The 26,766-nt window shown below is 48.0% G+C and overlaps 1 protein-coding gene across 1 annotated transcript in view; it reads left to right on the top strand.

Moving 5' to 3' along the window:
• LOC142570936 (uncharacterized) overlaps positions 1 to 26,766 on the top strand; it is a 54,574-nt gene that overhangs the window by 13,502 nt on the left and 14,306 nt on the right. Inside the window, exons 3-5 of the mRNA XM_075679237.1 lie at positions 16,810 to 16,851; positions 16,954 to 17,170; positions 21,109 to 21,212. Of these exons, the coding sequence (XP_075535352.1) occupies positions 16,974 to 17,170; positions 21,109 to 21,212 (301 nt within the window). The 5' untranslated portion in view covers positions 16,810 to 16,851; positions 16,954 to 16,973. The remainder of the gene's footprint in view (positions 1 to 16,809; positions 16,852 to 16,953; positions 17,171 to 21,108; positions 21,213 to 26,766) is intronic.

Here is a 26,766-nt window from a genome sequence, read left to right as displayed (position 1 = left end):
CGGGAAGCGTGAGAAGCAGTCAGGGATTTATAAATGTTATCGCGTTCCACTCTTATAGGCAGAGCTTAAGCGTCCCCCGACTCTTTATTCCTAATGAGGCCAGGAAATCGAGCCTGATGCCAGCAAGGCCCATACATGTAATCGGGAGCGCACGCTATGTTCTCGAACACCTTCTATGATGTACCGTAGCGCTGAAGTGATTCTTGTACAATGTAGAAGACTCCATCGTAAAGGCAGAAGTGCACGGCTTGGAACGTGTGTTTAAGCTCATGAACTTCATTTGCGCCAAGAAAATCTTTGCATGCTTTCACGCTTGTTTCATTGGAAGCCTACTGCCCTAACAATATGCCGGCTGTTTTTAACTGCACAAAAGAAAGATATTTACCAACATAAGTCTTGGTCAGATAATTTTACCATTCCAGTGTTCATATAGGTAATCTATAGATACGAAGTAAATTGAGACGTTCTGTGCGTAATTAACTAAGCCACGTTAATTATATTTTCAAACATTGATTTTAAATGTGTAAAGAAATGTGCAGTTGCATTGTTGGCAGATGTACCTGCCGTGGTTGCTCAGTGGCTATCGTGTCGCGGGGTCGAATCCCGGCCACCGCGGCCGCATTTCGATGGGGGCGAAATGCGAAAACTCCCGTGTACTTAGATTTAGGTGCGCGTTAAAGAACCCCAGGTGGTCGAAATTTCTGGGGTCCTCCATTTCGGCGTGCCTCATAATCAAAGTGGTTTTGGCTCGTAAAACCGCATAATTTAATTTTTTTAAATGGCAGATGCGTTGATGATAGGGTTAGAAGGCACTTCAATAAAGTTAACAAGGCTTCGCCGGATGGCTTCATTGCAATTCACTGTCATAAGAGCATAGCATTCCGGGATTCGAAGATGCAGTTATTGTAGGGAAAAGCAAATGCGAATTCACTGGTTTCATCATTGAAAGTGCTCATATTCAAGAGTTTGGCAATGCTTGTGTTAGCCAGTAGTCATTGTCACTAATCAAAAAAAAAAAAGAGTTGGAATTCCTGCGCATGTGTTAAAAGTAATAGTTTGTTCATAGTCTCCGAGTTTGTTGTACTATCATATGGTATCCTTGTAGCAAGCATGTGACGCCCCCTGAGGCATAATGTTCGTTCGCCGCCAGGCTCGGTGGCCTGCTAAGCTTACCAGGCAACATTGGTCACCGCACTGCAATCAACACCGACGAGCACAGCTGCTTGGCGGTCGTTCATTGTTCAGCACCACCACGCTGCGGAGCTTCCAAGGTCGATCCAAATAGGTCGCGAAGCTTCGGGCGAAAAGCGGTTCAGTACAGATTGTCACCGACGTCAGCAAGGTGGGTTATGGGAGCAGCGATTGAAGCGCGACTGTTTGGAGGGAACAAACATTGGGAGAGAAGAAAGCGTTTTTTTTTTAATTCAAGTGTGACACAGTTAGATTCATTTAACGAAAATAAAATGCCTGGTCAATTTTATATGTTCGTGACGAGTTAAGAAAATAAAAGTTTATTCCATTTTATTATTATTATTATTAAATGCATTTATTTTCCGCGCCCATCGTTAGAGGGGGCGTTGACGCCACTATCACTCGTAATGAAATGCACGTCAGGAAATGGGCAGAAAGGCGCACTCGTAAAGTTCACCTGTTGAAATACGCACCCCTCACAGTTTGTGCTTTCTTGCTTGTCGAAGTTTGTCTGAATTTGGTGACGCGGGTAACTTCATCGCTTCTTAATCTGTTCCGTCAAAAGTAGTGAGTTACGACTTCCCGATGATTGTTCAGTTGTTTTCGTTCGACTGCGCTGGCCGACAAGCTTGGCGTCCGACGATAGGATCAGCACTCGACACCTAAAGCTTCTTTGATTCTGTCGAAACCTCAGCAGTCATGGAGGCATTACGGAATCAGGGTGTAGACGAGCCGTATGTAAAAATACTGAAAGATATCTATAGCGGCTCCACAGCCACCGTAGTCCTCCATAAAGAAAGCTACAAAATCCCAATAAAGAAAGGCGTCAGGCAGGGAGATGCGATCTCTCCCATGCTATTCACAGCGTGTTTACATGAGCTATTCAGAGACCTGGATTGGGAAGAATTGAGGATAAAAGTTAATGGAGAATACCTTAGTAACTTGCGATTCGCTGATGATATTGCCTTGCTTAGTAACTCTGGGGACCAATTGCAATGCATGCTCACTGACCTGGAGAGGCCAAGCAGAAGAGTGGGTCTAAAAATTAATCTGCAGAAAACTAAAGTAATGTTTAACACTCTCGGAAGCGAACAGGAATTTACAATAGGTAGCGAGGCACTGGAAGTGGTAAGAGAATACATCTACTTAGGGCAGCTAGTGACGGCGGATCCGGATCATGAGACGGAAATAATTAGAATAATAAAAATGGGCTGGGGTGCGTTTGGCAGGCATTCTCAGATCATGAACAGCAGGTTGCCATTATCCCTCAAGAGGAAAGTGTATCATAGCTGTGTCTTACCAGTGCTCACCTACGGGGCAGAAACCTGGAGGCTTACGAAAATGGTTCTACTTAAATTGAGGACGACGCAACGAGCTATGGAAAGAAGAATGATGGGTGTAACGTTAAGGGATAAGAAAAGAGCAGATTGGGTGAGGGAACAAACGCGAGTTAATGAGATCTTAGTTGAAATCAAGAAAAAGAAATGGGCATGGGCAGGACATGTAATGAGGAGGGAGGATAACCGATGGTCATTAAGGGTTACGCACTGGATTCCAAGGGAAGGGAAGCGTAGCAGGGTGCGGCAGAAAGTTAGGTGGGCGGATGAGATTAAGAAGTTTGCAGGGACGACATGGCCACAATTAGTACATGACCGGGGTTGTTCTAGAAGTATGGGGGAGGCCTTTGCCCTGCAGTGAGCGTAACCAGGCTGATGCTGCTGCTGCTGATGATGATGATCTAAAGCTTTCGTCGGCCTCCAAAGAAAGTATGTTCTGTGCAGGGGTGCGATTTCGACAACCGTACGGCTGGCTTTTCCTGCATCGCTTTCCGCGCTGAAAGCTCGAAACGTCCATCAAGTCGAATGGCAGGGCACTTAAATGTATAGTTCCAAAAGCTGGCCAACAAAACAAATTTCGCGCCTTCGAACACAAAATGACGTTACTTCTGCTTTTAACGGACATAGCGTCAGATTATTTTTTCTTCCGCGGGAAGTGTTCCCACCACATACAAATGGCGCTAAGCCCCATGAACCGCCGATGGACCGCCATGTTATGAACGTATGGGTTCCTATGGAAGCATCGCTACCAGGTATATTTACCTTGGCGCTTCCGTCTAACGGAGGGTGCCTCGAGCCCTCCCTTGTTCACGAACCCGGGTGGATCGTGACACTGGCGACGAGTACCCACGAATCGTCCCACGCCGTCGCGAGCGACGAAACACTGCCCTCCGTTGCTGCCGCCATGTCGCTGTACGGAAGGCTCGAGCCGTTGCAGGGATCTCAGATGGGTCCGCCTGGCAAATTTACGAGGAGCAAGTCCACGTGTTCTTCTGGGCAAAGGACATACCCGAGGCCAAACAGCGGGACATTTTCTTGGCCAGCTGTAGCACCCGCGTCTTGAGCCTCTTGCTCTAACTTCTCAAGCCAGCCACGCCGCACGTTAAGACTCTGGGTGAGCTGCTCGCCATACTGCGCTCGCATTTCAATCCTGCACTGTCCACACTAATGGAGCGTTTCCGCTTCAACAAGCGTAGCCGCCGGGGAGGAGAGACCCTCGGGCAGTTCGTTGCTGCGCTACGAGGGTTAGCGAGTGCCTGCGTTTTCGGAGACCAGCTGGACTCGCTGCTGCGGGGCCGTTTCGTCTGTGGCATCAACAACCCCGCCATGCATACCTGACTCCTGGAACTTCCCGACCCCTCGCTGGATGATGCCGTGAAGGCAGCGATGGCAATGGAAGCTGCCGCCAAATACGCCGCCGCGATTTTCCGTGCGATTGGCTCACCTTCGGCGGAAGCAGTGGTCGGCGAGTTGGCGACAAAGGGCAGTACCTGCGGCCGCTGTGGTGGTGCCCACTCCCCCTCACAGTGCCATTTCTCCCAAGCACCATGCTTTACGTGCGGGAAAACAGGGCACCTGGCACATGTATACCGAAGGGGGAGGACGAACAGCAAACAGCAGCAGCAGCCTGATTCAAGCCCAGGTACCACACAAGCCCGCGGCCAGAGTAGGCTTCGCAAGGGTATGCGGCGGGGGCGTGCGGCAGCAGGCTCAAGTTCTTGCGCGGCCAGGTTCCACGTCGTGGCCGAGAACCCGCCGATTTTCGACATGTGGCACACAGGCCTTGTACCGCCGTCTGTGCCGTCGAACATGCTGACCGTCGAAATCTGCGGACACCCATTTCCATGGAGCTGGACACAGGCGCCAATGTGTCAGTAATGGCCGGGAAACTCTTCAAGCGTACTTCCCCGGCGTGTCTGCCGGCGTGCTGCTGCGCAGCTACTCCGGGCAACTCTCCCAGGTCCAGGGTCAGGCACAGGTCAGCGTTCGCTTTGGCGACAGGGAGGCAACCCTTCCGCTTTACTTAACGAAGGGGTCGTCGCCGATGCTGCTGGGCCGAAACTGGATTCATGCACTGGACGTTTGTCTGCCAGAGTACCAGGAAGCCAGCCTGCATGTGGTGAAAGACGTCCCCAGCCTCCTGACAGAGTTCAAGTCCCGGTTCCAGCCAAGGGTGGGCACATTCGCCGGCACAACGGCTACCATCTATGTACCTGAGGGAGCCCAGTCACGTTTTTTCAAGCCTCGCCCACTGCCGTTGGCCCTGAAGGACGGGTCACCCAGGAGCTGTAATGGTTACAGCGAGAAGGCTTCCTGGTACCTGTCAAGACATCAGAATGGGGCGCTCTCATCGTACCAGTCCTCAAGCGAGATGGCAGTGTCGGGATATGCGGGTATTTCAAGGTTACCATCAACCCGTCGCTACCGTCGTGAAGTACCCGCTGCTCCGGATAGAAGATCTCTGGTCAGCATTGTCCGGTGGACAGAAGTTTACCAAGCTCGACCTCAGAGATGCTTACCAGCAGCTGGTGCTCCAGGATGCCCCCCGGAAGTACGTTACAATATCGACAACTTTGGGGCGTTTTCAGTACACGCGCTTACCGTTTGGCGTGGCGTCGGCCCCAGCCATATTCCAGAGGGAGATGGACAACCTCTTCAGGGGCATGAGGCACGTGGCGGTGTACATGGACGACATCCTGGTTACTGGCAGCGACGACGGGGACCACGTGCAGAACCTGCACAACGTCCTGGCACTATTGCCGGACGCCGGCTTCAAGCTCAAGCTGGAAAAGTGCGTTTTCCTAGCCCCCAGCGTTGAGTGCTTGGGACATGTAATTTCCCAGGCAGGCGTAGCCCCGGCTGCCCACAAAGTTGATGGTGTGCTCTAGGCACCTAACCTCCGGAACAAGGAGCTTCAGAGCTACCTCGCCCTCACCAACTTCTACAGGAGTTTTCTGCCGAACCTGTCGGAGCATCTACAGCCGCTCCGTCTTCTGCTTCGAGATGGTCAGCCAAGGGTCTGAAAGAAGGAGCAGGACCGGGCCTTCCATCGTAGCAAGGAGCCAATCACCAAGGATCCAGTGCTGGAGCACTTCGATCCTGCTAAGCCTGTCGTCCTTACGGTAGATGCGTCGCCGTACCGCGTGGGAGCCGTCCTGGCACACCGGGACAAAGACGGCCAGGAACACCCTGTGTCGTTTGCTTCTCGACGGCTTCAGGCTGCACATCAACGTTACAGCGAGCTGAACAAAGAAGGTTTGGCCCCCATGTTCGCGGTGTCGAACGCTTTCAGCAGTATCTGTGGGGCCGGAAGTTGGAGGTGGTCATGGACCACAAGCCGCTGTTGGGGCTGCTGGGGCCTGACAAGGCAGTTCCTGTGGAGGCATCACCTCGAGTGGTACGCTGGGCCTTGAGGCTGGCAGCTTACAGTTACCAGCTGGTTTACCGTCCGGGAAAGGGACGTGGGACCTGCTGATGCCGTGAGCCGCATGCCGCTACCATAGGTGCTTCATGCTGTTACAGAACCTGCTGAAGTGTTCATATTGGAACACGCGTACTTGGAGCTGCTCTCCTGATCTGCGGTATCTCCAGATACCAGCCGTGACCCAGTCCTGTCTCAGGTGGTCAAGGCGGTGTCCCGTGGAGAGCAATAGGTGCAGCAGGCCTATAGCCACAAGGCCGCTGAGCTGAGCTTGAAGCAGGGCTACCTACTGTGGGTTTCTAGGGTGGTGACTCCACAAAGTCTCCGGTCCAGGGCCCTGCAGTGGCTGCAGGCGGGTCATCCTGGCGTAGAAAAGACTAAGATGGTGGCACGGTCCCATGTTTGGTGGCCTGACCTGGACTAGGACATCGCTCACTTGGTGAGAGCTGCGAAATCTGCCAGCAGCATCAGCAAGCCTCGCGTAATGTGGAAATCACCCCCTGGCCGTTCCCACAGAGACCCTGGTCCCGCCTACATGTGGCTTTTTGGGGACCCTTTAGGGGCCTTTACTTCCTAGTGGTGGATGTTCTGCCTGTCACCACTCCATCAGCAGGCACGACCATTCCAGCGCTACGACAGGTCTTTGCCGCCCAATGGTTGCCAGATGTCATCGTGTCCGACAATGGTCCTGCTTTCGCCAGCACGGTACCTGGCCTGGCTGACGAAGAACGGTATCCACCGGATGATGGTTCCGCCGTACCACCCTGCTTCAAATGGTGCAGCCGAGCGGGTGGTGCAAACCATCGAAAACAAGCTTAAGAAGAGCGAGACTGGGGATTTCCGGACGCAGATTGGCCGGATACTGTTTCAGTACCGGCCCACTCCCCAAAATGTCACTGGCCGTGCCCCCTGCGAGCCCCTGCTGGGTCGCATGGTCAAGACACCATTGGACGTCTTGAATCCGTACCTCAGATCCACAGTGCTCTTGAAGCAGCTGAAGCAGAAGCTGGCTGCTGACAAAGGGTGCCGTCCCGGGCCTTTGCCAGAGTTGGGAGCTCCAGTTTTCGCTAGGGACTTCCGTCTTGGCCCACGCTTGTCTGCCGGACAGGTGGTGTCTCCTGCCAGCGCCTCTTCGCTGCTCGTCCGCATGCCCGACGGGGTCATGTGGCGCAGACACGCCAACCATGTCTGACCTCGCCTCGGGACCTGGCCAGCACCCTCGAGGGCCACTTCTGAGTTTCATCCTGCTGGAGTACTAGCGGCAGCACCAGTCGCTTCCAGTGGAGCACCACTCACCTCGGAGGCGGCAACCGTTGCCACTGGTGCGGCACCCGTTGGACCGGTGTCGAGCCCGCCACCACTGACAAGGCCGACCACTACGGACCCTGCGGATGGAGCGAGGCTGGCTCAGACAGCACCTGGCGTTGCCACACCCGACCCATCAACACCGGTGCCCAGGCGGAGTACTCGACGGCGGAGGCCACGGGCCGTTACTCGCCTGGGTAGCAGGCACTGTCGGCTTGGCTGGGATGGTGGCAGAGCCTTCTGCTCAGAACATGGACGTTTGTTTCTTTTATTTAACAAACTGGGGGAAGGGGCTGTAGCAAGCATGTGACGCCCCCTGAGCCATAATGTTCGTTCGCCGCCAGGATCGGTGGCCTGCCAAGCTCGGCAGGCAACATTGGTCACCGCACTGCAATAAACAACGACGAGCACAGCTGCTCGGCGGTCAGTCATCGTTCAGCACCACCACGCTGCGGAGCGTCCGTCTAAGGGAGGGTGCCTCGAGGCCGCCCTTGTTCACGAACCCAGGTGAATCGTGACAATCCTGTTATATTGTCAGTAGATACGTGCTTAAAATCAAGAAAATGCGAGGGTATAAAAGTGACGTCCGTCCCGGAATAAAAATTGTTGGAAGTTAGCGCCGGTGTGTGTGTCTGTTTTTTTTCTCTTCTTCGTGCTGGTGTTTTTTGCGCCACAAGAAAAACTTCAAAATGTTACACCAACAAGCCTAAATATCTATATTGATGTGCTTTAACGCACCACCAATGTTCCGACTAATTGCCATAAATGCATATGTTGTTACAAAAGACTACCCTCTTGGCGCAGACAGTTGAAACTTCTTGATACTCGGCTATTATATAGAAACAAAATTGTTTAAAATTTTGCCCATTCAGTTACGCATGTGCATTGCCGCGAAGTTCCACACGATTGTCAAGGTGCAATGTCCAGAATTCCTGAGTATATCCATGGTACAAGGCCCTATAGTATATATATTTTTAACGTTACACAGACATGCGCATGCTTGTTATGTTGTCCAATGAATAAAATATGATAACAAAGGCGATGACTTAACAAATAAGCAACCCATTCCCACTTTCTGGTAAGTAGAAATAGAAAATATATTTGACGAGCCCTCCTGCAAAAACCAAAACTGAAACAAAATTTTGAGTTTTGTATTTTAGCTAACTAATCGAAGACTGTCGAACTCAGTCCTACGTGGTGTTAAAAGAAAAGAAGAAAAAACGGTATCACGGCAGCGCACCACTGCCGCTATGATGCGGAACGATAGCTGCGGGCGATTAAACGACTCGGCCACGGCTTAGAACGTTCGCGCAAGTGATACGCTTGGGTTTTTATAGATACCACATGAAATTGCATGACTGAAAAATTGCTTTTGGGAGCAGTGTTATGCCATGTGTAGAGAGTCCAGATAGGCATCAATCGAAAGCTGAGTCTCCGTACTACATACGCCGCAGCGACATTTATGGTAGTCGCCGTAGTTGTATCACAGCTACCGTATTTTTCTCAAAAATCGTGCACATATTTTCGTCATTTCTATAGGCTTTCATTTCTGAATCTTTAACAGCTCTGGGAACAAGATTCTTGCTTTCCACAGCGCGATCACAGCATTTGAATCCTGTGAAATGTCTTCCAGAACCTGCCTATCACCTGCGTTTTTTCAGTAATCTACCTGCAGCTTTTGTTATTCGCAAAAAACCCGCTCGTTCCGTTGAAAACGCGCCAGCTTCGTGCCGGGGCCGCATGGGGCGCTTGTTGGTACGCGTCCAGAAAAGCTGGATATGGGATCACTATGCGGACTGGTTCTCCGTGAAAGCTCACTAATGTGGACTCACTCGTATACGTCTACTCTCCCTTTTATCACCGGTTTCAGCTCGTTCCGATTCCCAATAAAGAAAACTGTAGCTGCATCTGAAGTCGCGGTGTCCTTCCCCCTAGTCCTAAAATAACCCTTCGTTTGGTTATCCGTTTCCGATGCCACCACTTGAGTGGTTTTCCCTTTTTCCTGCCCGTACCTGTCGGTTCCGTCACTGCGTTCCGGCGTGGAGGCCTCGGCCTTCCAGCCCTTTGCTCTCTTCGTAGCCAGCTCTGTCCTCGCTGGCTGCTTCGAAGCGTCCACTAATGTTTGCCGAAATGGCTGTCCCCTGGTTCTTTGCTACATGGGTCACCTTCTCTTTTACAACTTTCATCTGGTTCTGCTCGTGCTTCGTTTCTTTAGCTAGCCTTTTTTTTTTCGCCTGTTCTCTCTTGTGCTCAGCGCTAACAAAGCCTTTATACAAAATCCACCAATTTACCTCGGCTATCGACTTCGATAGCTTTCCTTATAACTGGGTCTTATTTATTTATTTATTTATTTATTTATTTATTTATTTTTTTATTTATTTATTTATTTATACAGTACTGTTAGCCTCCAGATGAGGCCGTAAGCAGGGGTGGGTGAGATAAAAAAAACAGAAAAATGTGTTCACGTATAAAAGAAATCAAGACAGAACAAGTCAAGACACAACAAGCGTGTTACACAAAACAACAAGAAGTTAAGAAATGTATTCATGATAACACCTGCTACAACGTTCTGCCAAAAAAAAAATGATAAGTAAAGCACACACACAGTGTTTGAAGCACTGCCGATTACAACTGATTGCAAAAATGATTGCAACTGAATTGCTTGCACAAATGTATATGTATTTGGGCGTCCGACAATGCTGACTGGTAGTTGGTTCCATTCACGAATTCTCTTTAGTACGGCAGAAATATTCCTTTAATTTTTTATTATGATGCCGTCGGTTGGCTCGTCTGGACACTGGCTCTATATAGGTGTGTCTGTGTACACTGACCTTATCGCGGAATAGCAAGTGCATGTACTTTAATCAGTCACGTTGGCGCCTCTTCTGTAAGCAATCTAAACCTGCTTTCTTTTACCAGAGCACTCGCAGAAGTATGCCAACAATATGAGTGGTATACGGTACAAACATAACCGCTGTCTTTTGGACAAATTCTATTTTATGCTGCCTCGACTGTACGGATCCCAAACAATTGATCCATATTCTTTTACAGGGCGAACTTAAGTTTTATATGCTATTAATTTAACCTCGTGTGGGCACTGTCGCAAGGTTTTTTTTTTTATTAACCAAGTCACGGCATCCAATATGTGGTCATTCCACCCGAGATCCGATGTTATGATTACCCCCAGATATTTGTAGCTGGTTGCCATTGCAAGAGGGCTGCCACCTATGCAGTATAAGAAACTTAAGGGCTGGCGCTTCCATCTTATGATCATCCCAACTGATCTTTTCTTATGGTTATAGTTATTTGCCAATCTGAGCACCACGTTGCAATTTTCTTTAAAGAATTGAAAGTACAGCCTTGTCACTGGAACTGTGAATCCCGTGATAGATCATACAATCGTCAGCTTATAGATTAATTTTGATGATTAGGTTGAGAAATACGTCATTAATAAAGATTAAAAACAACAGAGGGCCGAAAACAGATCCTCGTGGGATGCCCAACTTAACAGGTGCATGAGCCAGAGCGCTATTCGTCAATTCTCACACACTGGCTTCGATATAAGGTTCGATCAATGCAAGGAGCGAATTACATTTTAACAGTCGTTTTTGTTTTAAAAGAAGCTTAGGGTGTGAGACGCGATCGAAGGCTTTTTTCGAAATTTGGAAATATAATGGGGGGGTCGATTTGGCTTTGAATGTCAGTTGCTGCTGAGAAATTGATAATTTGCTCTAAAAGTGCCATCACAGTAGAAAATCCTTTTCGGAACCCACGTTGGCTGTTGTCGATTATGTTATTATTTTCTATAAATGTCGAAATATGAGTGAAAATAATATGCTCAAGGATCTTAGAACACGTACAAAACAATGTTATTGGCCTACAAGGCGAAAGTGATGAGTCTTCTGCTTTATGTATGGGTACAATTTTTCTGCAGTTCCAATAAAAGAGAGCGTCTGCTTTTGATAAGGAAAGGTTAAACATAATATGTAAGCATTTACCGCACCATTCGACATACCTGACGAGGAAGGCATTAGGTATACCGGCAGCACCTGCATATTTTTTTGCCAATGTTGAGCAGAAGAGACAGAAGGGGGGCCTTGTTCAGATAAACAGACCTTGTTAATTGGCTGCCGATGGGCCAGTGGGTTGAAATGTGCCGTTCTACTATCATCATTTGTGGGTACAAAACAAAAGAAATTGATTAAAGGCGGCTGCGACTTGCGGTTCTGACGTTATCGTTTCGGCATTATACATAACTTGTACGTTGTTTTCTTTTTAGAAGATAAATGCCGACAGAACTTTTCTGGGGCCGTGAGCAAAAGGTTCTTTAAGGTAACTTCGAAATAGTAGTCCTTGTTTCTCTTAATACAGTCCTTTACCTGCGTACGTAACAATGAAAGCTTAGTTTTGTTAGCCGCCGAAGGGGACAACTGGGTTCCTTTTCTTAACGTTTTTTTATTTGAGTTCTGCTGAATGACTACTGGCGTCATCCAAGGACTAGTATTTCGTATTCGTTTCGTCATAGTTGGTACGAAATCTTCCACGCACTTCAACACAACTCTCTTGAAGAAACACTATAATACTTCAATAGAGCAATCGGTGGCATCACTTCAAGCAACAAAATCAGAAAACGAGCAGTTCAACAAATCTAGAACGGCAATGTCATTGACGCGTGTGAAATTCGGGACAACGCGCACGTCCTTGTATTTGCTAGCAGCAGAGCCACATCTGAGATTTAACGATATCACCTTGTGGTTTGATATGCCGTCATAGACATGCGTAACCGGATTTGGGCAAAGTAGACTGCTACTCACGAGGAAAATATCTAAAATTGATTTGGTGTCTTTTTGAATGCGGGTAGGTCCCTTCGCCACTTAAGTGAAGTGGTGGAAAAAGTTTAAATCTAGAAACGGTTCAACAGCACTATTTAGGCGTCGAGGGAATTCGCTTTCCCACTTGGCAGCAGGAATATGAAAATCACCAGCAAGCACTGTGTTACAAAAGGGAATGCTAATAGAGCATAAAAATTCGTTCAATGCCTCTGAAAAAGGCCAGTCGTTGTTTGGTGGGTGGAAGGGGAAAACTCGGTTAGAAATAGCTTAATCAGAAAACACTCATTACCAGGAATGTCTGGAAGTCTAATTACATGCAGTGATGCTCGGAAAATAATTGCTACGCCACCACTCCAGGAATTCCTGCCTTTGCGGATCATTCTGTAGCCTGCCGGTAATATTTCATCGCTGTTGAGATCAGTGTGCAGCCAGCTTTCTGTTAAGCACACTATATGTGGCTAATGTGTGAACAAGATATTTTCCAGGTAAACTATTTTATTAACGATGTTCCGCGCGTTTAGTTGAAGGCACACAAATTGGTCATTCCCGGGGGGTGTAGTTCACGGACTGCCTTTGTCTTGCTGGCGAAGTGGAACCCGGATGTTTCGTTCCTCATCCCATTCGAACATGTCATTGTCTATCTTAAGCTTATCGTATATGAGCTGGACTTTTTGGTCGTTCTTTTTGTTCGCAGCGGCGCTGTCCCAGATGTGCTTTCTTTTCTTTCTTGTGTTTACGGAAAAATTGTCGGAAATAGATACATAAATTTTCTCGCGGTGATCGCAGAATTTTACGATTACCGTTACAACTTTGTCAATAGAGAGTTTTAGAATAGGGGCCCCAATAATTTGGGGACCCAAAGAGCTTTGCGGGTGTTAGCGTTGGGGCACGTAGGAGTGAAGAGATTTAGAATAGGGTTTTACGTTTGCGGATAGCGTCTTGCGCTGACAGCGCCACTACGGCGTCAAAGAAAAGCTATTAGAAATAATTAAAATATATATACCATTTTATGATAGAAATAGTAATTTTGACTTCCGTGTATACGCGTTTAATTACAATTTAGAGGTTATTCTGTAAGCAGCAAACAATTAGTTGCGCTTAATTTTGAGCAAACCAACTTTACTAGCCTTCACCAGCCAAGCTTAGCCATGTTAGACCTACGAGCCATTAAATCCACAATCGAATTCAAAATCAGCGGCGTCTAATGAGTCAACCTTCATAACACACGCTAGTTGAGAGAAAGCGATAACCGCAGTGACTTCTCCTAGCTTGCGAACATCACGCGTTACCGCGAATCGAACCCAGTTTGGCGCTAGGTTAGAGGTGTCGCTTCGATGGGTGCCGCCATGTTTGCCGACGCAAAGCTTGTGGGGCCGCTATTTGGGTTCCCTCTAAATCGGTGAAATAGCGTTCCCAACGCAAAACCCAAAGGCAGTTTGCGTCTTGCGCATGCGCAGTGACTTCGACGCTATTTCTTTGGGGCCCCAAAACGTTTGGGGCCTCTATTCTAAAACTCTCTATTATGTTTCCATCCAATTCTGTGTAGGCGTTCAACCGACCTGTCATGTGCACCCAGCGTTCCTGTAAGGACGCCTTTGAGGACACATTCCTCGAGACCTTCGTGTGTCTCATTTTCTTTCTCCTCGACACCAAACACTACAAGATAATTACGGCGACTGCAGTCCTCTAAATCCGGAAGTTCAAGTTCTAAGCTCTGAACCTTCTTCTCGAAGCTGCGCGCTATAGAACATGCTCCAGGAATAGCTGAAGCCGGGTCTTCAAACATATTAAATCGGGATTTAGTGTCGTCTAGCCTGGTTTTTATCTCTTTCTGCCCCTCGAAAAGTTCACCAAGAAGTTTCTCAGTTGATGGACCCGGGTTAGGCTCGACATGAGCACTGAGCATGAGTAACGACGAAACGAAGCAGGAAACAACAGTACAAAGTGTACACGTAAACTTAGGCCTGGTGAGCTTGAACAAGTAGGGATTGCAGGACTTAAAGGTAGAGGTATAGGTTTAGTAACCGGTACAAGAAACGTGAACGGTTTTGTCACTGTGCTGACTGAAAGCCAGCTGACGTGCCCACTGAGGAACCGCGATGGTGACAGGCAATTTGAAGCTCCAGTTTGATGACGTTGACGAGCTGGTCCGTGATGCCGCCCATATATATTCGTTGTAGGTTACCTCGCGTGAAGGATTGGCTTAAAATGTCGAAGCGTCGATGATGAAGCATGTCGTGTCCTAGTCCGCGCTGACCCTCACTACCAGGTGGAGAAAAAAGAACAGGAAATATGAACGGGTTTGAGACTGTGCTGATTAAAGGCCAGCTGACGTAACCACATTTAACGGGTATTTCGCACTCCGTACGAGGTAGGCTAGGGTCCTCTTCCCATCCTTTGTGGCGCTTTTGCATCTATCGTATCAATGGCGTTGCTTTTGGAGTGGAAGGTTGGGGGGACGCCAATGCCATGGCAATACGAAGTCGCAGAGGACCAACGAATCGAGAGCAACCTACACCACTTGCGACGCGGCTGTTGTACCTCGACGCTTTAATAGCATAGGCCGCGCGCTGAAGAGAATGACGCAGGCCATGAGGATGAAATTATGCAGATGAAGGGTGAAGGTAATGCTTAGTTTATTAACGCGACAGCGTTAAGGAGCTCGTGTCGCAGAAAAGCCGGTGTCGTCGGCATCGGGGTCGGCGTCGGTGGCGTTGGCCGTGAGCGATAAATCCCAGCAGGCACTTCATGAATAAAAAACAACTTGCAAGATGGGCTGGGTGGGAATCGAACCAGGGCCTCCGGAGTGTGAGACGGAGACGTTACCACTGAGCCACGTGTTTTTTTTCTTTATTGCCTGTCATTGACCCGGATAAAAAATACACATTCACAAATAATCAAAAGGCACACTCACAAAATGTTAAAAACGACCGCAGAACTTGTGCGGCTGCGCTTGTGCTAAAATTCCTTTATCGCCCATAATAATTCCACACGTGGCAACCACTCTGGGATGCACTCCAGCAACTTTTGCTCCTCTACAAAGTTCCGTATGCTTTCTTTGAAATACTGGCGAGCCACTCTTGCATCGAGATCGCTGTGCCTTACCGCCATTCTACATTTCCAAATGCTATGCAGGGCAATAAGCATGATCACATCGAATGGGGTACCATCATCACTTTCTATTGGCAAGTAGCGAATCCCATACGCATCTAGGGGGAAATCTTTTTTGATTGTGCGCTGGAGCACATCCCAGAGGAAAACGGCATCCCAATAATGCAGAAAAACATGTTCAATTGTCTCCTCCTGCTTGCAAATTGTACAATGAGTGCCCCAAGGAACAAAGAAACCTCTTTCAGCCAGCCACGGTTTGACAGTCAGCGTTCCGGACTGCAAAACTGAGCCACCAGTTCGATGCTTCAAAGAGGTACAAAAGCGCCTCTAGTGAACGCGGTGTTGCCTTAGAAACGAGCTGTTTCTAAGCCTCAGGCGTGCGTCGCTTGCTCAGGCGCACATTTCGTTGTCGCGCCGAACGCTGCGTTGCTCGACGCTCACCGCGTCCGATGCGGGGCGATGCGGGGCGCGTAGTTGCTGCGCCGTAGCCCATTGTCTTTCACCCCTTGGCGGGTCGACGGGAACGCTGTCGCGTTCCACTCTTGAAGGCGAAGCTTAAGCGTCCTCCAATTTTTTTGTGGACGCTTTAATTTTTCTCGCTCAGGCCGTACAGTCGAGAGATCCCTGCTAAAAGGGAATAATCTGTTCACGGGATTTACCACGTGTTGTTAGATTTGATTGTGTTACCTTTCGTTGCATTAAAATACCTTATATTCAACGGGTTAGGTTAAGTTATGTAGAGTTAAGTGAAATGTGGTTCGCTTCGTGCAAGCGGTCTTGTTAGAAGAGGCCGGATAGGATTACTGTAGATTAACTTTCATTCTGAAGGCCCGACTAATTACATAGCGGGATATAGCCGTTTTTGATCTGATGAGAGTGCATAAGTGAACCTCGCGTTCTACTACTCTCATTTCCTGAGACACACTTAGTACTCGGTGTTTTGTCTTTCTTGTTACATTACTGAATAAAATTCCACAAGTTCAGATTTTAGAGAAGTCCCACGTTAAGTATGACAGTGAACCGAATTAAGGGCCGTTTTAAACAGCACCCCAAAACGTCGATTTGTTTTCTGGGTTATGTGCCTCACTAGTGATGAACATATATAGATTTGCAAGGAGTTTAGCGAACTGCTTCTAAAAATACTCAGATTGAAAGAAAACAGTGGTGTTTCGTCTCCTTACTTCCTGTGAAATAATCTATAATCAGTGATCAACCAGCTATGGCCTCACCGCACAGCATTCAGTAGACGGACCGACCTAACAGTCACGGTTCCAGGGGGCAGTAGCCTGGAACAGCCGCCAGTAACTTAACTGAGCGCGTTGACAACCATCCGGGTGCCTTTGTGTGTTTGTGAGAGTTCGGGCAAAGAACGGGACTTCGACCTCGCGAGGGTTTGTTGGAGGGAGCGCGAAGAAAAGTCATCTATTCTTCCCCTCCATGCCCTGCCTATCCCCTATCCGCTATTGGGTTGTATTTCTCAAAATGGGCCCACTGATGAAAATACCCATGCGATTATAGATTGATTGACCTGCCAGCTGTATAAGCAACATTGCTTGTACCGTGAAATGTCGCAGCAACTTGTTCTGCCTTCTTTAAAATTTTTTTGTTTCAGGCAAGAAAAGCCATCCACGGAAGACTCATGGTTTTACTTGCGGCAAGTATACACATAACTAAATTAGTACCTCTTTGCGCTATTCTATTAAATATACTATATTTGTGGTAATCCTTGTATTTTCCAACTTCTCTGGGTCAACAGAAAATGCAAGCTTGCCTAATATGGGTCGTCGCCCAGCTTGCAGAACGAACCTGGAAAAACCCTACCCAGTAGCCGCCAGGGTATGCGACGCACTTGGCATGGACCTTCTGCCGGGTACTGTAGAGAATAAGTTTATAACGAACATTATTAAGTACTACGAAGACTACACGCACCGTGGGAGAGAGAGACTTTACTGGCTCGACGTTCCTCCACCAAGGTGTGCATACCGGGCTTTCTTACTTTTATTTCATTATGTAAAAACGCAGTCGCATTACAGGCAGAAATCGCAATGTTTGTAGATATATGCGTTAGGACAAATGCGGGCCGATCCCGAAGGCAGTGAAGTGTAAAACTTTGGGCGGATCTCGATGACAGTGCAGTTCAGCACCGCGTTTCAAAGGTCTAACTGTCGCGAGAGAATAATACGAGAAACGGCCACGTCACGCCCGCACAAGAAGTTTCAAATAGAGATTTTGGCACGGGAAGAGCGAAAATAGGCACTTGACCAACGTTCCTGAAATTAACGAGAGTGACTTTGCCACGAGATAAGCATGCGTGCTATCATGACCTAGTGGTGAGTGCGTTGGGCTTCTGTGCTAGAAGAGAGAGGTCCGATCCCACTTTCAGTCGCACATTTCGTAATAGCCCTATGGCAGACTTCACCTATTTTGAAAGCGGATCGAAGAAAACTGGATGTATGTTGAGCGTACCACGAAGCTGTCAAAGTGGGCTTAATAATACGCAGTAGAGAAACGCCGCTTTAATACAAGAGAATATGCAAGGTTGCCAATAACGCACGCGCGCAGATGTCGAGACGTCACAATAAGTACACAACCTTACGGGCCTTGTTTTACATGTTCTTGCGTAAGTACGGCGTCCTGCTAATATTATTAAATAATGTAGACGTCACCACCGTTAATGTGGATGTCCAATAATGCCGCAGAACGCGTTGAATAATTTGCAGGAATAAAAGGGGTTTTGGTTATTCGAATGCCCGAGCTGCGGAACGTTGCCTTTCGTTTCTTTTCATTTTGTGACTACTTTAACGCCAAGAGTGCAAACGTGCATGAAACTAGGACTGCACTATATTCTACTTGATCGTCACGACACTCCATACCACGTCACTCCTTGTCTCTCACGGATGTTCTCAGTGAGGTTACTTCAATTGGTGCCGTTACTTAAACTTATGTAAATTAAACCGTAAATGTATTTCGCACAATCTTAATACGCCTCCGCGCCACGCACTGTCGTATATCTCCAATGAATGTTAAGCATGTGGCAAGGTGGCTGTTTGTGTGGACCAGGTGCCTCGTGCTCCAGCTCGCGCGTTGGGCTTAGCTCGATCTCTGTGATCCGCCGCCCAAGTCTCAACATGGCGGACACGGCTAGCGTGCCGAAGCCAATTTCCTGCGCAAAGCGTACTTGTCCTCCAGGCGTCGAGACACCGCGCAAGGACATGCCACCAGGACGCGCTTGCCTGCCGAGAGACGGCCTCCTAGGCGCCCTCTCCACCCGAAATCTCTTGCGCCGAGCGCTTGATCGCAGGGGTAGAATCTCATAGGTCGCAATGACTTTGTCACGTGGAGCCTTTGCTCTCGCGAGTTCTCGTTCTCGGACTTGGTTGACCGCTACCCGGTTAGCCCTAGCGCAGCGCACGCACATACTCGATCGTCCTTGCGCTGTGAACTTGAATGTAAGCGCCGTGGCTGTCGCACTGTGGTGTATCTTCTGTTAACAAACCTGCGTTGGTGATCTGATTCCGGAGCCTTCTCTGCGCCGTGTCGGAGAATGGATGAACCCTGCCGTATTGCGTTTGTGCGTTGCGCAGTGGAGGAACGTCGTGCACTTTTCTAACCGTCGCTTATAGGATCGGCCTTGTGCACAACCATTTTCACAAAGTGAAAGCGATGCTGAATGTGTAGCCGTTGCAAAGAGATAACGCATTTATTCGAAGCGATCATCAGTCGCCCAGCAAGGGACGTCGCTGGAACAAACCCTTCTACGAAGTGACGTGACTTCGTTTTTTTTTTTCGAAAGGTCGTTTACAGCGAGATGCCTTGCTAGACTTTTCTTGGTGCCTTCAAATGTCAATCTTCCAGAGAAACTGTGTTTTCTTTTAGGTATCCTCGAGAATATTTTAAAATTTCGAAGTTTAGGCTTCTGTGTTTTGATCAAACATTAGCGGTGAATGCATCCGATGACGTACTTCAATTTTATGTTAAAAGGGCCGTGAACTAGCCCTCGGGCTTGGTAAAATAACATATTTCGAGGAAAGCATACGCTGCTGTGAACATCTCCAAGTTTGCTGTCGTACGCGGTGCGTGAAGCTCGCAAGTCCCCCCCCTCACCCCTCCTCCTGGGATCGCGAAATCATCGTTCTCTCAAACGCTCCATTTTGAACAGACGGCCGGATCCTCACTGTTTTCTGGATGCTTTGTTTCGTCATCGGATGCTTTATTTCGTCATTCTCTTGTGCGGCTGCTATTGGCCGATAGCTGACATCAAGCTGCGGTCGGCTACATGGCGTAGATAGCGCGGCGTCCGCAAGGTGCCTCCACGGGTCCACTGGCTAAGGGCACTGCGAGTCGCTGAGTGGAACCGCGTTTGACTCATGTTTAACGCGTCGTAGGCACCAAAGTCGGAAGTCTTGGCATCTACGTTAAGATCTAATATAAAATTCGAACTGCGCGCCATGGCGACATTTAGAAGACGGAGAGTTATCGGCACACCCCAGTGCACCGTAGTTTTCGCAGTGCAAGTCATTGAAGGAGAAACGCGGGAGCACTGCGGTGGCCGTTCTTGACTTTATGCGGCAAAGTATTTCTTAAATAGCATATTTTCACTTCGAATAGATTTCTCCACTTCGATAAAAGTCGTTGAGGGCCCCTTCAAATACCGTTCGGGCAGGCGACTGACTTATGAGGTACCGCGTGAGGTAGATATTTATTATTTATTTATTTATTTATTTATTTCAACATACTGTCAACCCCATGGGGGTTATTACAGGAGTGGGTAAAAGTTTTGACACATATGTACATATGCAGACCTGGCTTAAGAAAATACAGGATAGGTGGGAACACATACAGAGAAGCAAATAATATCAATAAGTAAAAGATATCAATAAGTAGAAGTATAAGTAAATAATCAGCGTAATGGTGGAGTATCATCTGAAATGAGGCATACCGTACTAGGTGAGTAGCCGCAAAAACCCGTGTTCAATGTCAGCCTGCTATAAGCCAGCTTTGTTTTGTTACTTTCGCACCTGGTACTTTGAGTAGACATACCTAACTGACCCCTACTTGCCATGCGCCGGCGCGGCACTCCAAGGGACGGTGGTTTTGACAACAGGGCAGCTAACGAAATACGACAAACGAGCAGGAACCGCCAGCTTGCATACCAGAGGAACAGAATGAGCCCATTCATTGCACTCTGTTCCGCCATTTCCCGCAGTCCCTGATAAATGATGGCTGCCACTTATGTCAAAGCGCTGCAGATTCACTTCTGTAGGCTCCAGTCAATTATCTTGTCGAATCGGAGAATCACCATGCCATACATTTACAGCACTGATCCACTTGAATGCCACAATAAAGTACAGTAGGGCACTTTACAAGCGGTGCGAGAGAAATAGTGTAGCTTAATCGGCCCTACTTTGGCATAGTTCAGGAATTTAAAGCTCGTCACATATTATTCGATGGACACCAAAAAAGTGGCACTTGCTTCGCTTTCGGGCGCATGCGGATCTTGCCTAGAATTTTTCCTGAGCAGTTGCGTCGAATCCCGCGTGGTTAAGGGAGGGTATGGCATTAGTAGTTGTAAATGTTTTCGTTGATGTAGAAATCAATTGCGATGTGCTCCAGGGAGCGCCCAATACACTTAGAATAAATCTGTTCTCGCAAACAATTTCTCTGGTAGCTCCGCTAATCATTTTACTTGCAACCAGCGTTATTCAGGCACATGAATTTCGAGTGCGGGTTCATCGAATTATTTCACTACTTGTCGTTCAGCTGATTTATACCACCACATTCACATAACACTTCAATGCATATATTTCAATGCGTACATGTGGAAATTACAACAAATTTTCCTATGTGTAGCCACTTGGACTTCTGGAGATGTGAATCGCCAAAAATTCATTGTCTTTTTTTTTTTCGTCAGTGGCAACAGCTCCGTGTGCTCTGCAGCCCTTTACCGCGACGACGGCATCGCGACCGCGGTGTCTGGACTGCAGTGCAACACATCTCTACATTCGCTATGCGTTTGTAAGTACCTGCCTGTCCATTCTTTCTCACTTCGCAGCCTAACGTCTCGTTTTCCTAGCGGAAAAATAAAGTTCAGAACAGTGACCGAGTTCTGGAAGCTTATGTTCCGGGAATCATTGAACTGACTACAAGAGTGACAGTGTCTCGTTTATACGCCGCCTGTGAGCTGTCAATTACGTCAGCTGAGTGCATCAGCCAAAGCCACGTCAGCTTCCGCGAGGTGCCACGCGGTGGCGCTTGTCAGGCACCAGAATTACTGTCTACGACCATTGATTACTGTCTGATGACAGAAGGAATATATGATAAGTTGAGAGAAATGATCATTGACGAGGAAGGGTATAGGCGCCGTGCACGCCGACGGACGCGCCACTGGTGGCGGCCTTGCGCAGAACACGCGGGAGAGGCGCCTGGCGCGCGCCGTAGTTTGTTGTTTCGTTGATCGTGCTTCTCTGTCTTATTCCCGTTTTCAGAGCAAGATAGGGAACACCATTCACCCGTATGGGGTGGCCAAAGCTTCAGGGAATGTCGGAAGAATTGTTGCAGGGTGGGGGGCTCAAATACCGGTGAGAACGTGCCGGCGATACGGTTCTACTCTTTCCCGGCGAAGCCTCATCAGCGGGAGCAACGGTAGCAAAAATGGATCGTCGCTTGGAAGGAAAATTTATTGTTCTCATCCTTTCCTTTGTCTCGTCGGTGTTTTTTCGACTCGATCATAGTTAGACGCGTGAGCAACGAAGTTCGTCTGCAGTGCAGCATGAGGTTTAAAGGCATTTCGCTAAAGTTCGGAATGCTGTTTGCCGCTTAAATTGTTTTCCGCTTCTTTACCGCGTTGCGCTAGCTACGCAGTACGACTGCACGAGCGCATTGCGTTGTATGTTAAAGCTACTGAAGTTTGCAAGAACTGAAATTGTTGGTTTCATGTGGCGCGGTAAATCCTCGCACCAGCTGTCGCGCACTTCTTGTTTTTACATCTATCTTATGCGTGGCTTCGCACATGTTTAACTGTTGCTAGTTGCTCCATGCATAACTCTTGACGATTCTTTTGAGCTGCGAAGTTTTCACCCTGCCTTGTTTGTAAAGGGTATAAATCACGCTGTGTCTTATCGGAATGATACCAAGGAAGTGCTTCTTTAACAGCTTTATTCTTTTCGCCCGAGGGCACCTTAGATATTGTTTGCATTTTTGGAAATGTGTTTAGAAAATAGGTAGTTCAGGGCGAGAATTGCTAATAGCTGCTGCATATGGCATTTTGTTCCATTTCTCGCTGAAAAGTTCGCGTACCGTTTGGGAAGTCATCACACCTCGATGCTGCCTGAGCAAACTTAACACGCCGAGTGATTTGTTTGTTTCACAACGTAGTCCCTTCTTGCATGTGAGTTTTGTACTCAACTGAATTCTTCCTTATACTTACCCTGCAGACGACTAAACCGGGCCTTGCTGCCAGCGCTCATCTACTTTGACTGGTGCTGCTCTGCCTTTAAATATATCATGTTGCACCTCTTTCTAGCAATATAAAAAAGTACTGAAAAGCTAGTCAGTCTTTAGCTTTGTACGTTTACAAGCAGCTCCCTTGGGGAATTTAAAATTGCACAAACTGCAGCGGGAATGGTAGTTCATCCGCGTATGCAGCAGAATTGCATCGGCGGTACAGCCCTAACACGCGCTTTTATTAACCCATGTGTTTGGTGACTTCGTTGGCTAGTGTACGCATTTCGATTGGCAATTACTCTTCTTGAGGCGACTTCGACTGCAGTTATTCGGCGATGTCACATGTATTCATCGGTAGAAAAATCACAACGGCATATGCAGAGATGGCACCGTGCGGATTTGTTTGATATAAGTCTGCACTAACGACAGGTGCTTATTATTCAGGCACAGAAGCAACATTGTGGCATGGGTAGAATAAACAAAACGATCGAGAGATCGCGTTACTCAACAAAATTTATCGGCTAGTAACATGAGCTCCACGTCATGTAAATGGGGTTCATGGCGTTTGTCTGCGGGACACACCTTGCACGTATGTGGACCATGTTGTCCCAAACACCGGTAACATCGTGTTCATACCCGCTCGCACAGAGGTCAGCATCTTCCCTACAGCTGTCACCGCAGAAGAAGCAGCCTGGCACCCGAACAAAGGAGAAATCGCAGCCGCGAACTTCAGCCGTCCTTGCTGCAAAGGGTTGTCGTCTGCTACTGCTCCCGCGTGTACTGTTGGAAGCGTCCGCTAGGTGGCTTTCAGTGGCGCCTCTATAGGCGGTGCACGAGGCGTATTGCAGCATAGGGAGGGACCGTAAACGCATCATTTTGAAAATGGGATATGTAGTTGGGAAAGAGACCAAGGAGTGCAAAATGGACAGTCCAAATTCGAACGCTGAGCAAATAACAAATATAGCCATAAGAGTCGAGGAAGTACTTGGGAAATGGCCAAGTTAAGAGTGGGAATGTAGTGAGCTTCTAAGTGTAATAATGACAGAAATACTGAAAGAGAAACAATATGGTTCGTTGGAAAACAAAAGCTGGAGGGACAGGGCGATCTGAGATGATATCGCCGAACGACAGAAGGCATCCCGAGAGCACAGGCAGGGAAAGAAAGTGGAGTTGCAGCAGAATGAAGTAGCCAGTAAATGGGAAATATACCGGCAGAAAAAGTCTATGGTTCAAATACTGGTGCAAGCAAAGATAAAAGAAGAAAGTGAACCCTGGTTGTCAGAAATACGTGAGAAAAAGAAGGCCGCACCTAGAATATTTTGGAACCACATAAAATTATTAGGGAGGTAGTATGGAGCAATACAACCACATATCCTAGACGAAGTTGCAAACAAACTGGAAGCAGACGCCGCATAATTTAGATACGAAAAATAACAGCCGAATCTTTCAAAGACAATGAAAAGCTTGTAGTTGTGGAAAAAATAACCATGAATGAGGACCAAATGGAAAGGAGCTGGAGCTGACGCAATTTCAACTGGAAGAAAGCCGATGAGAAAATTTCGAAGCGCACAGCCACAGGGCTAGACGAGGTTCCCGTAAGGTTGATTAATGAACTAGGATGAAAATTAAGGAAGCTCTGCTGAAAGCAGTGGGAAAAAACTTTCAAGGATAGACGAATGCCAGACAGTTGCCGACAAAGTAGAATGAGCTTTAGTTGTATAGGTAAGGGGAGGAAAGATAGAATTTACTTGTATAGACCGTTGACCATTAGATCGGTAATATACAGGCTAGCAAAGCACGCAATCAAATTTGGGCTGCAAGCAGAGGCAGCGAATAATGGCATTTTGGGAGAACTTCGGAATGGCTTCACAATAGGTAGTTTCGATGATAACTTATTTGTTCTTACTCAGTCTATTGTAATATCAAGAGTAGAAAGCAGACCATTATATGTGGCCTTTTAAACATTAGAGGAGAATATGACAACGTAGACCGCAACATTTTGTAGGATATTCTTAAGAGAAGGCTTAGGTGACGGCTGCATACAGATTTTGGGAGATATTTACCTCGAAAATACCGTTTGCGTTAAATGGGAAGGGATGAGGAGCGAGGAGAAAGTTGATATAAACAAGGGACTGACGCAGGGGTGCCCATTTACACCACTGACTGTTTATGGTGTACATTGTGAGGATGGAGAGGGCGCTGGAAGGAAGTAATATCGGGTTTATTCTCTCATACAATCAGGCGGGTACCGTAGTAGAGCAGCAGCTTCCAGGTTTATTTTATGCAGAGGAAATAGTGTTGCTAGCTCACAAACAACGCGATTTGCAACGTCTGGTTAATATCTGTGGAGAGGTAAGCGAGAATTTAGTTTTGAAATTTAGTGATAGAAAATCAGGTGTTATGGTATGCATTGAAAACAGTGAGCAGACAGTGTCAATAGAGAGCTAGGAAATACTTTGGGTAAAATATAAATACTGTCGCGAAGCACTTTGGCCATTAAGCGTTCACGACTAGAACGATAGAGCAGTGAGAGATAGTACAGCTGATCGAGGACCGAAACAATGTTTGTCTCTCCTGTCGTTGTTCTCTCTCCCATAACCACAGCCCCACTGCTCTTTATTTTACAATACAGTTATGTTCCCCGCGGTAAAGGAAGCCATCGTGGCGACCTACGGGTAGGACAACACAGGTGGATCATAGCACGGCTTTAGACGCTGGACGTTCACAATTTCGCATCCTCGACGGCGATGATGTAAAGGTAGCTTGAGGGGTTCCACAATATAGTTGACTGAAGACCTTTGGTTGATCGCGCGGTATGGGCCCATGTACTTCGACGCGAGTTTCGGTGACAGTCCAGGGGTAGGCGCTGGAACCCAAAGCCACACTAGCGAGCTAGGAGCATAGGATACAGGAACATGGAAAGTTTCTCGATGGTGCTTCTGTCATTGCTGGTCTTCTGACGTAAATATACGGGATAGCTTGTGACACTCTTCAGCGTGTGCAGCTTCGGGTAACGTAGTGGTTTCCGTGGTGTCAGGGTGGCGCGGAAGGATTGTATCCATTATGGAAAAAGGTTCGCGTCCATGCAGGAGAGAGAAGGGCGAAAATCCCGTGGTAGTCTGCGTGGCGGTATTGTAAGAGTAGGTCAGAAATGGTAGAACATGGTCCCACTTGCTTTGGTCGGATGCAACGTACATGGTCAGCATGTCACCAAGAGTGCCGATTAAAGCGCTTGGTCATGCCATTAGTCTGCGGATGATATGCAGTAGTGGTGCGATGAACGATGCGGCATTTGAGGAGAGCCTCCATGACGCCGGAGAAGAACACGCGGTCTCCGTCACTGAGTAATTCCCTAGAAGCTCCGTGGCTAAGGATGATGTGGCGCAGGAGAAACCAGGCGACGTCACGTGCTGAAGCGCTGGGGAAAAGGCGCAGGGGACAAAGGGGGAGCTTCCGCATAGCGCGTAAGACGGTCGATGGCCATGATTACCCAGCGAGAACCATCTGATGTGGTAGGCAGAGGTGCATAAATATCGATGCCTACTCGATCAAAATCACGTGCTGGCCAAGGCAACGGCTGCAATGGGGCGGTTGAACGACGAGGGGGCTCTTTGTGGCGTTGGAAAACGAGACAGGAGCGGACATAATGACGGATGAATCGATATATCCCTCGCCAGAAGTAACGAAGGCGTAGACGCACGTATGTCTTCAGTACACCTGCAGGCGCGCGCTGGGGGTCGTCGGGGAACGCTGCACAAATATCCGAAGGCAGATAATGAGGGATTACAAGCAACAATTTGGGGCCGTCCGGGAGGTAGTTACGACGGTACAAGAGCCCGTCGCGAATGGAGAAGTGATGTGTTTGGGAACTTAATGCGCGATTGGTAGTGGGTGTCGATGGGGTGGACAAGAAACTCAGCATGGACACGATCTATGGGTCTTTCTTCTGCTCCAGAAGAATGTCCGTGGCAGCAAGGGAAGACTCAAACAATGAGGCCTTCGGGGAGATAAGCTCGTCTGTTAGTGGCGAATGAGACAAGGCACCCGCATCCAAGTGTTTTTGGCCAGAATGGTACAGCACTCGGATGTTGTACTCCTGCAGTCGAAGGGCCCATCGAACAAGACG

The sequence above is a fragment of the Dermacentor variabilis genome, chromosome 2 (genome assembly GCF_050947875.1).
Source record: "Dermacentor variabilis isolate Ectoservices chromosome 2, ASM5094787v1, whole genome shotgun sequence".
Classification (NCBI taxonomy): domain Eukaryota; kingdom Metazoa; phylum Arthropoda; class Arachnida; order Ixodida; family Ixodidae; genus Dermacentor; species Dermacentor variabilis.
Note: the sequence above shows the minus strand (reverse complement) of the source record. Positions and strands in the feature narration are given on the sequence as shown.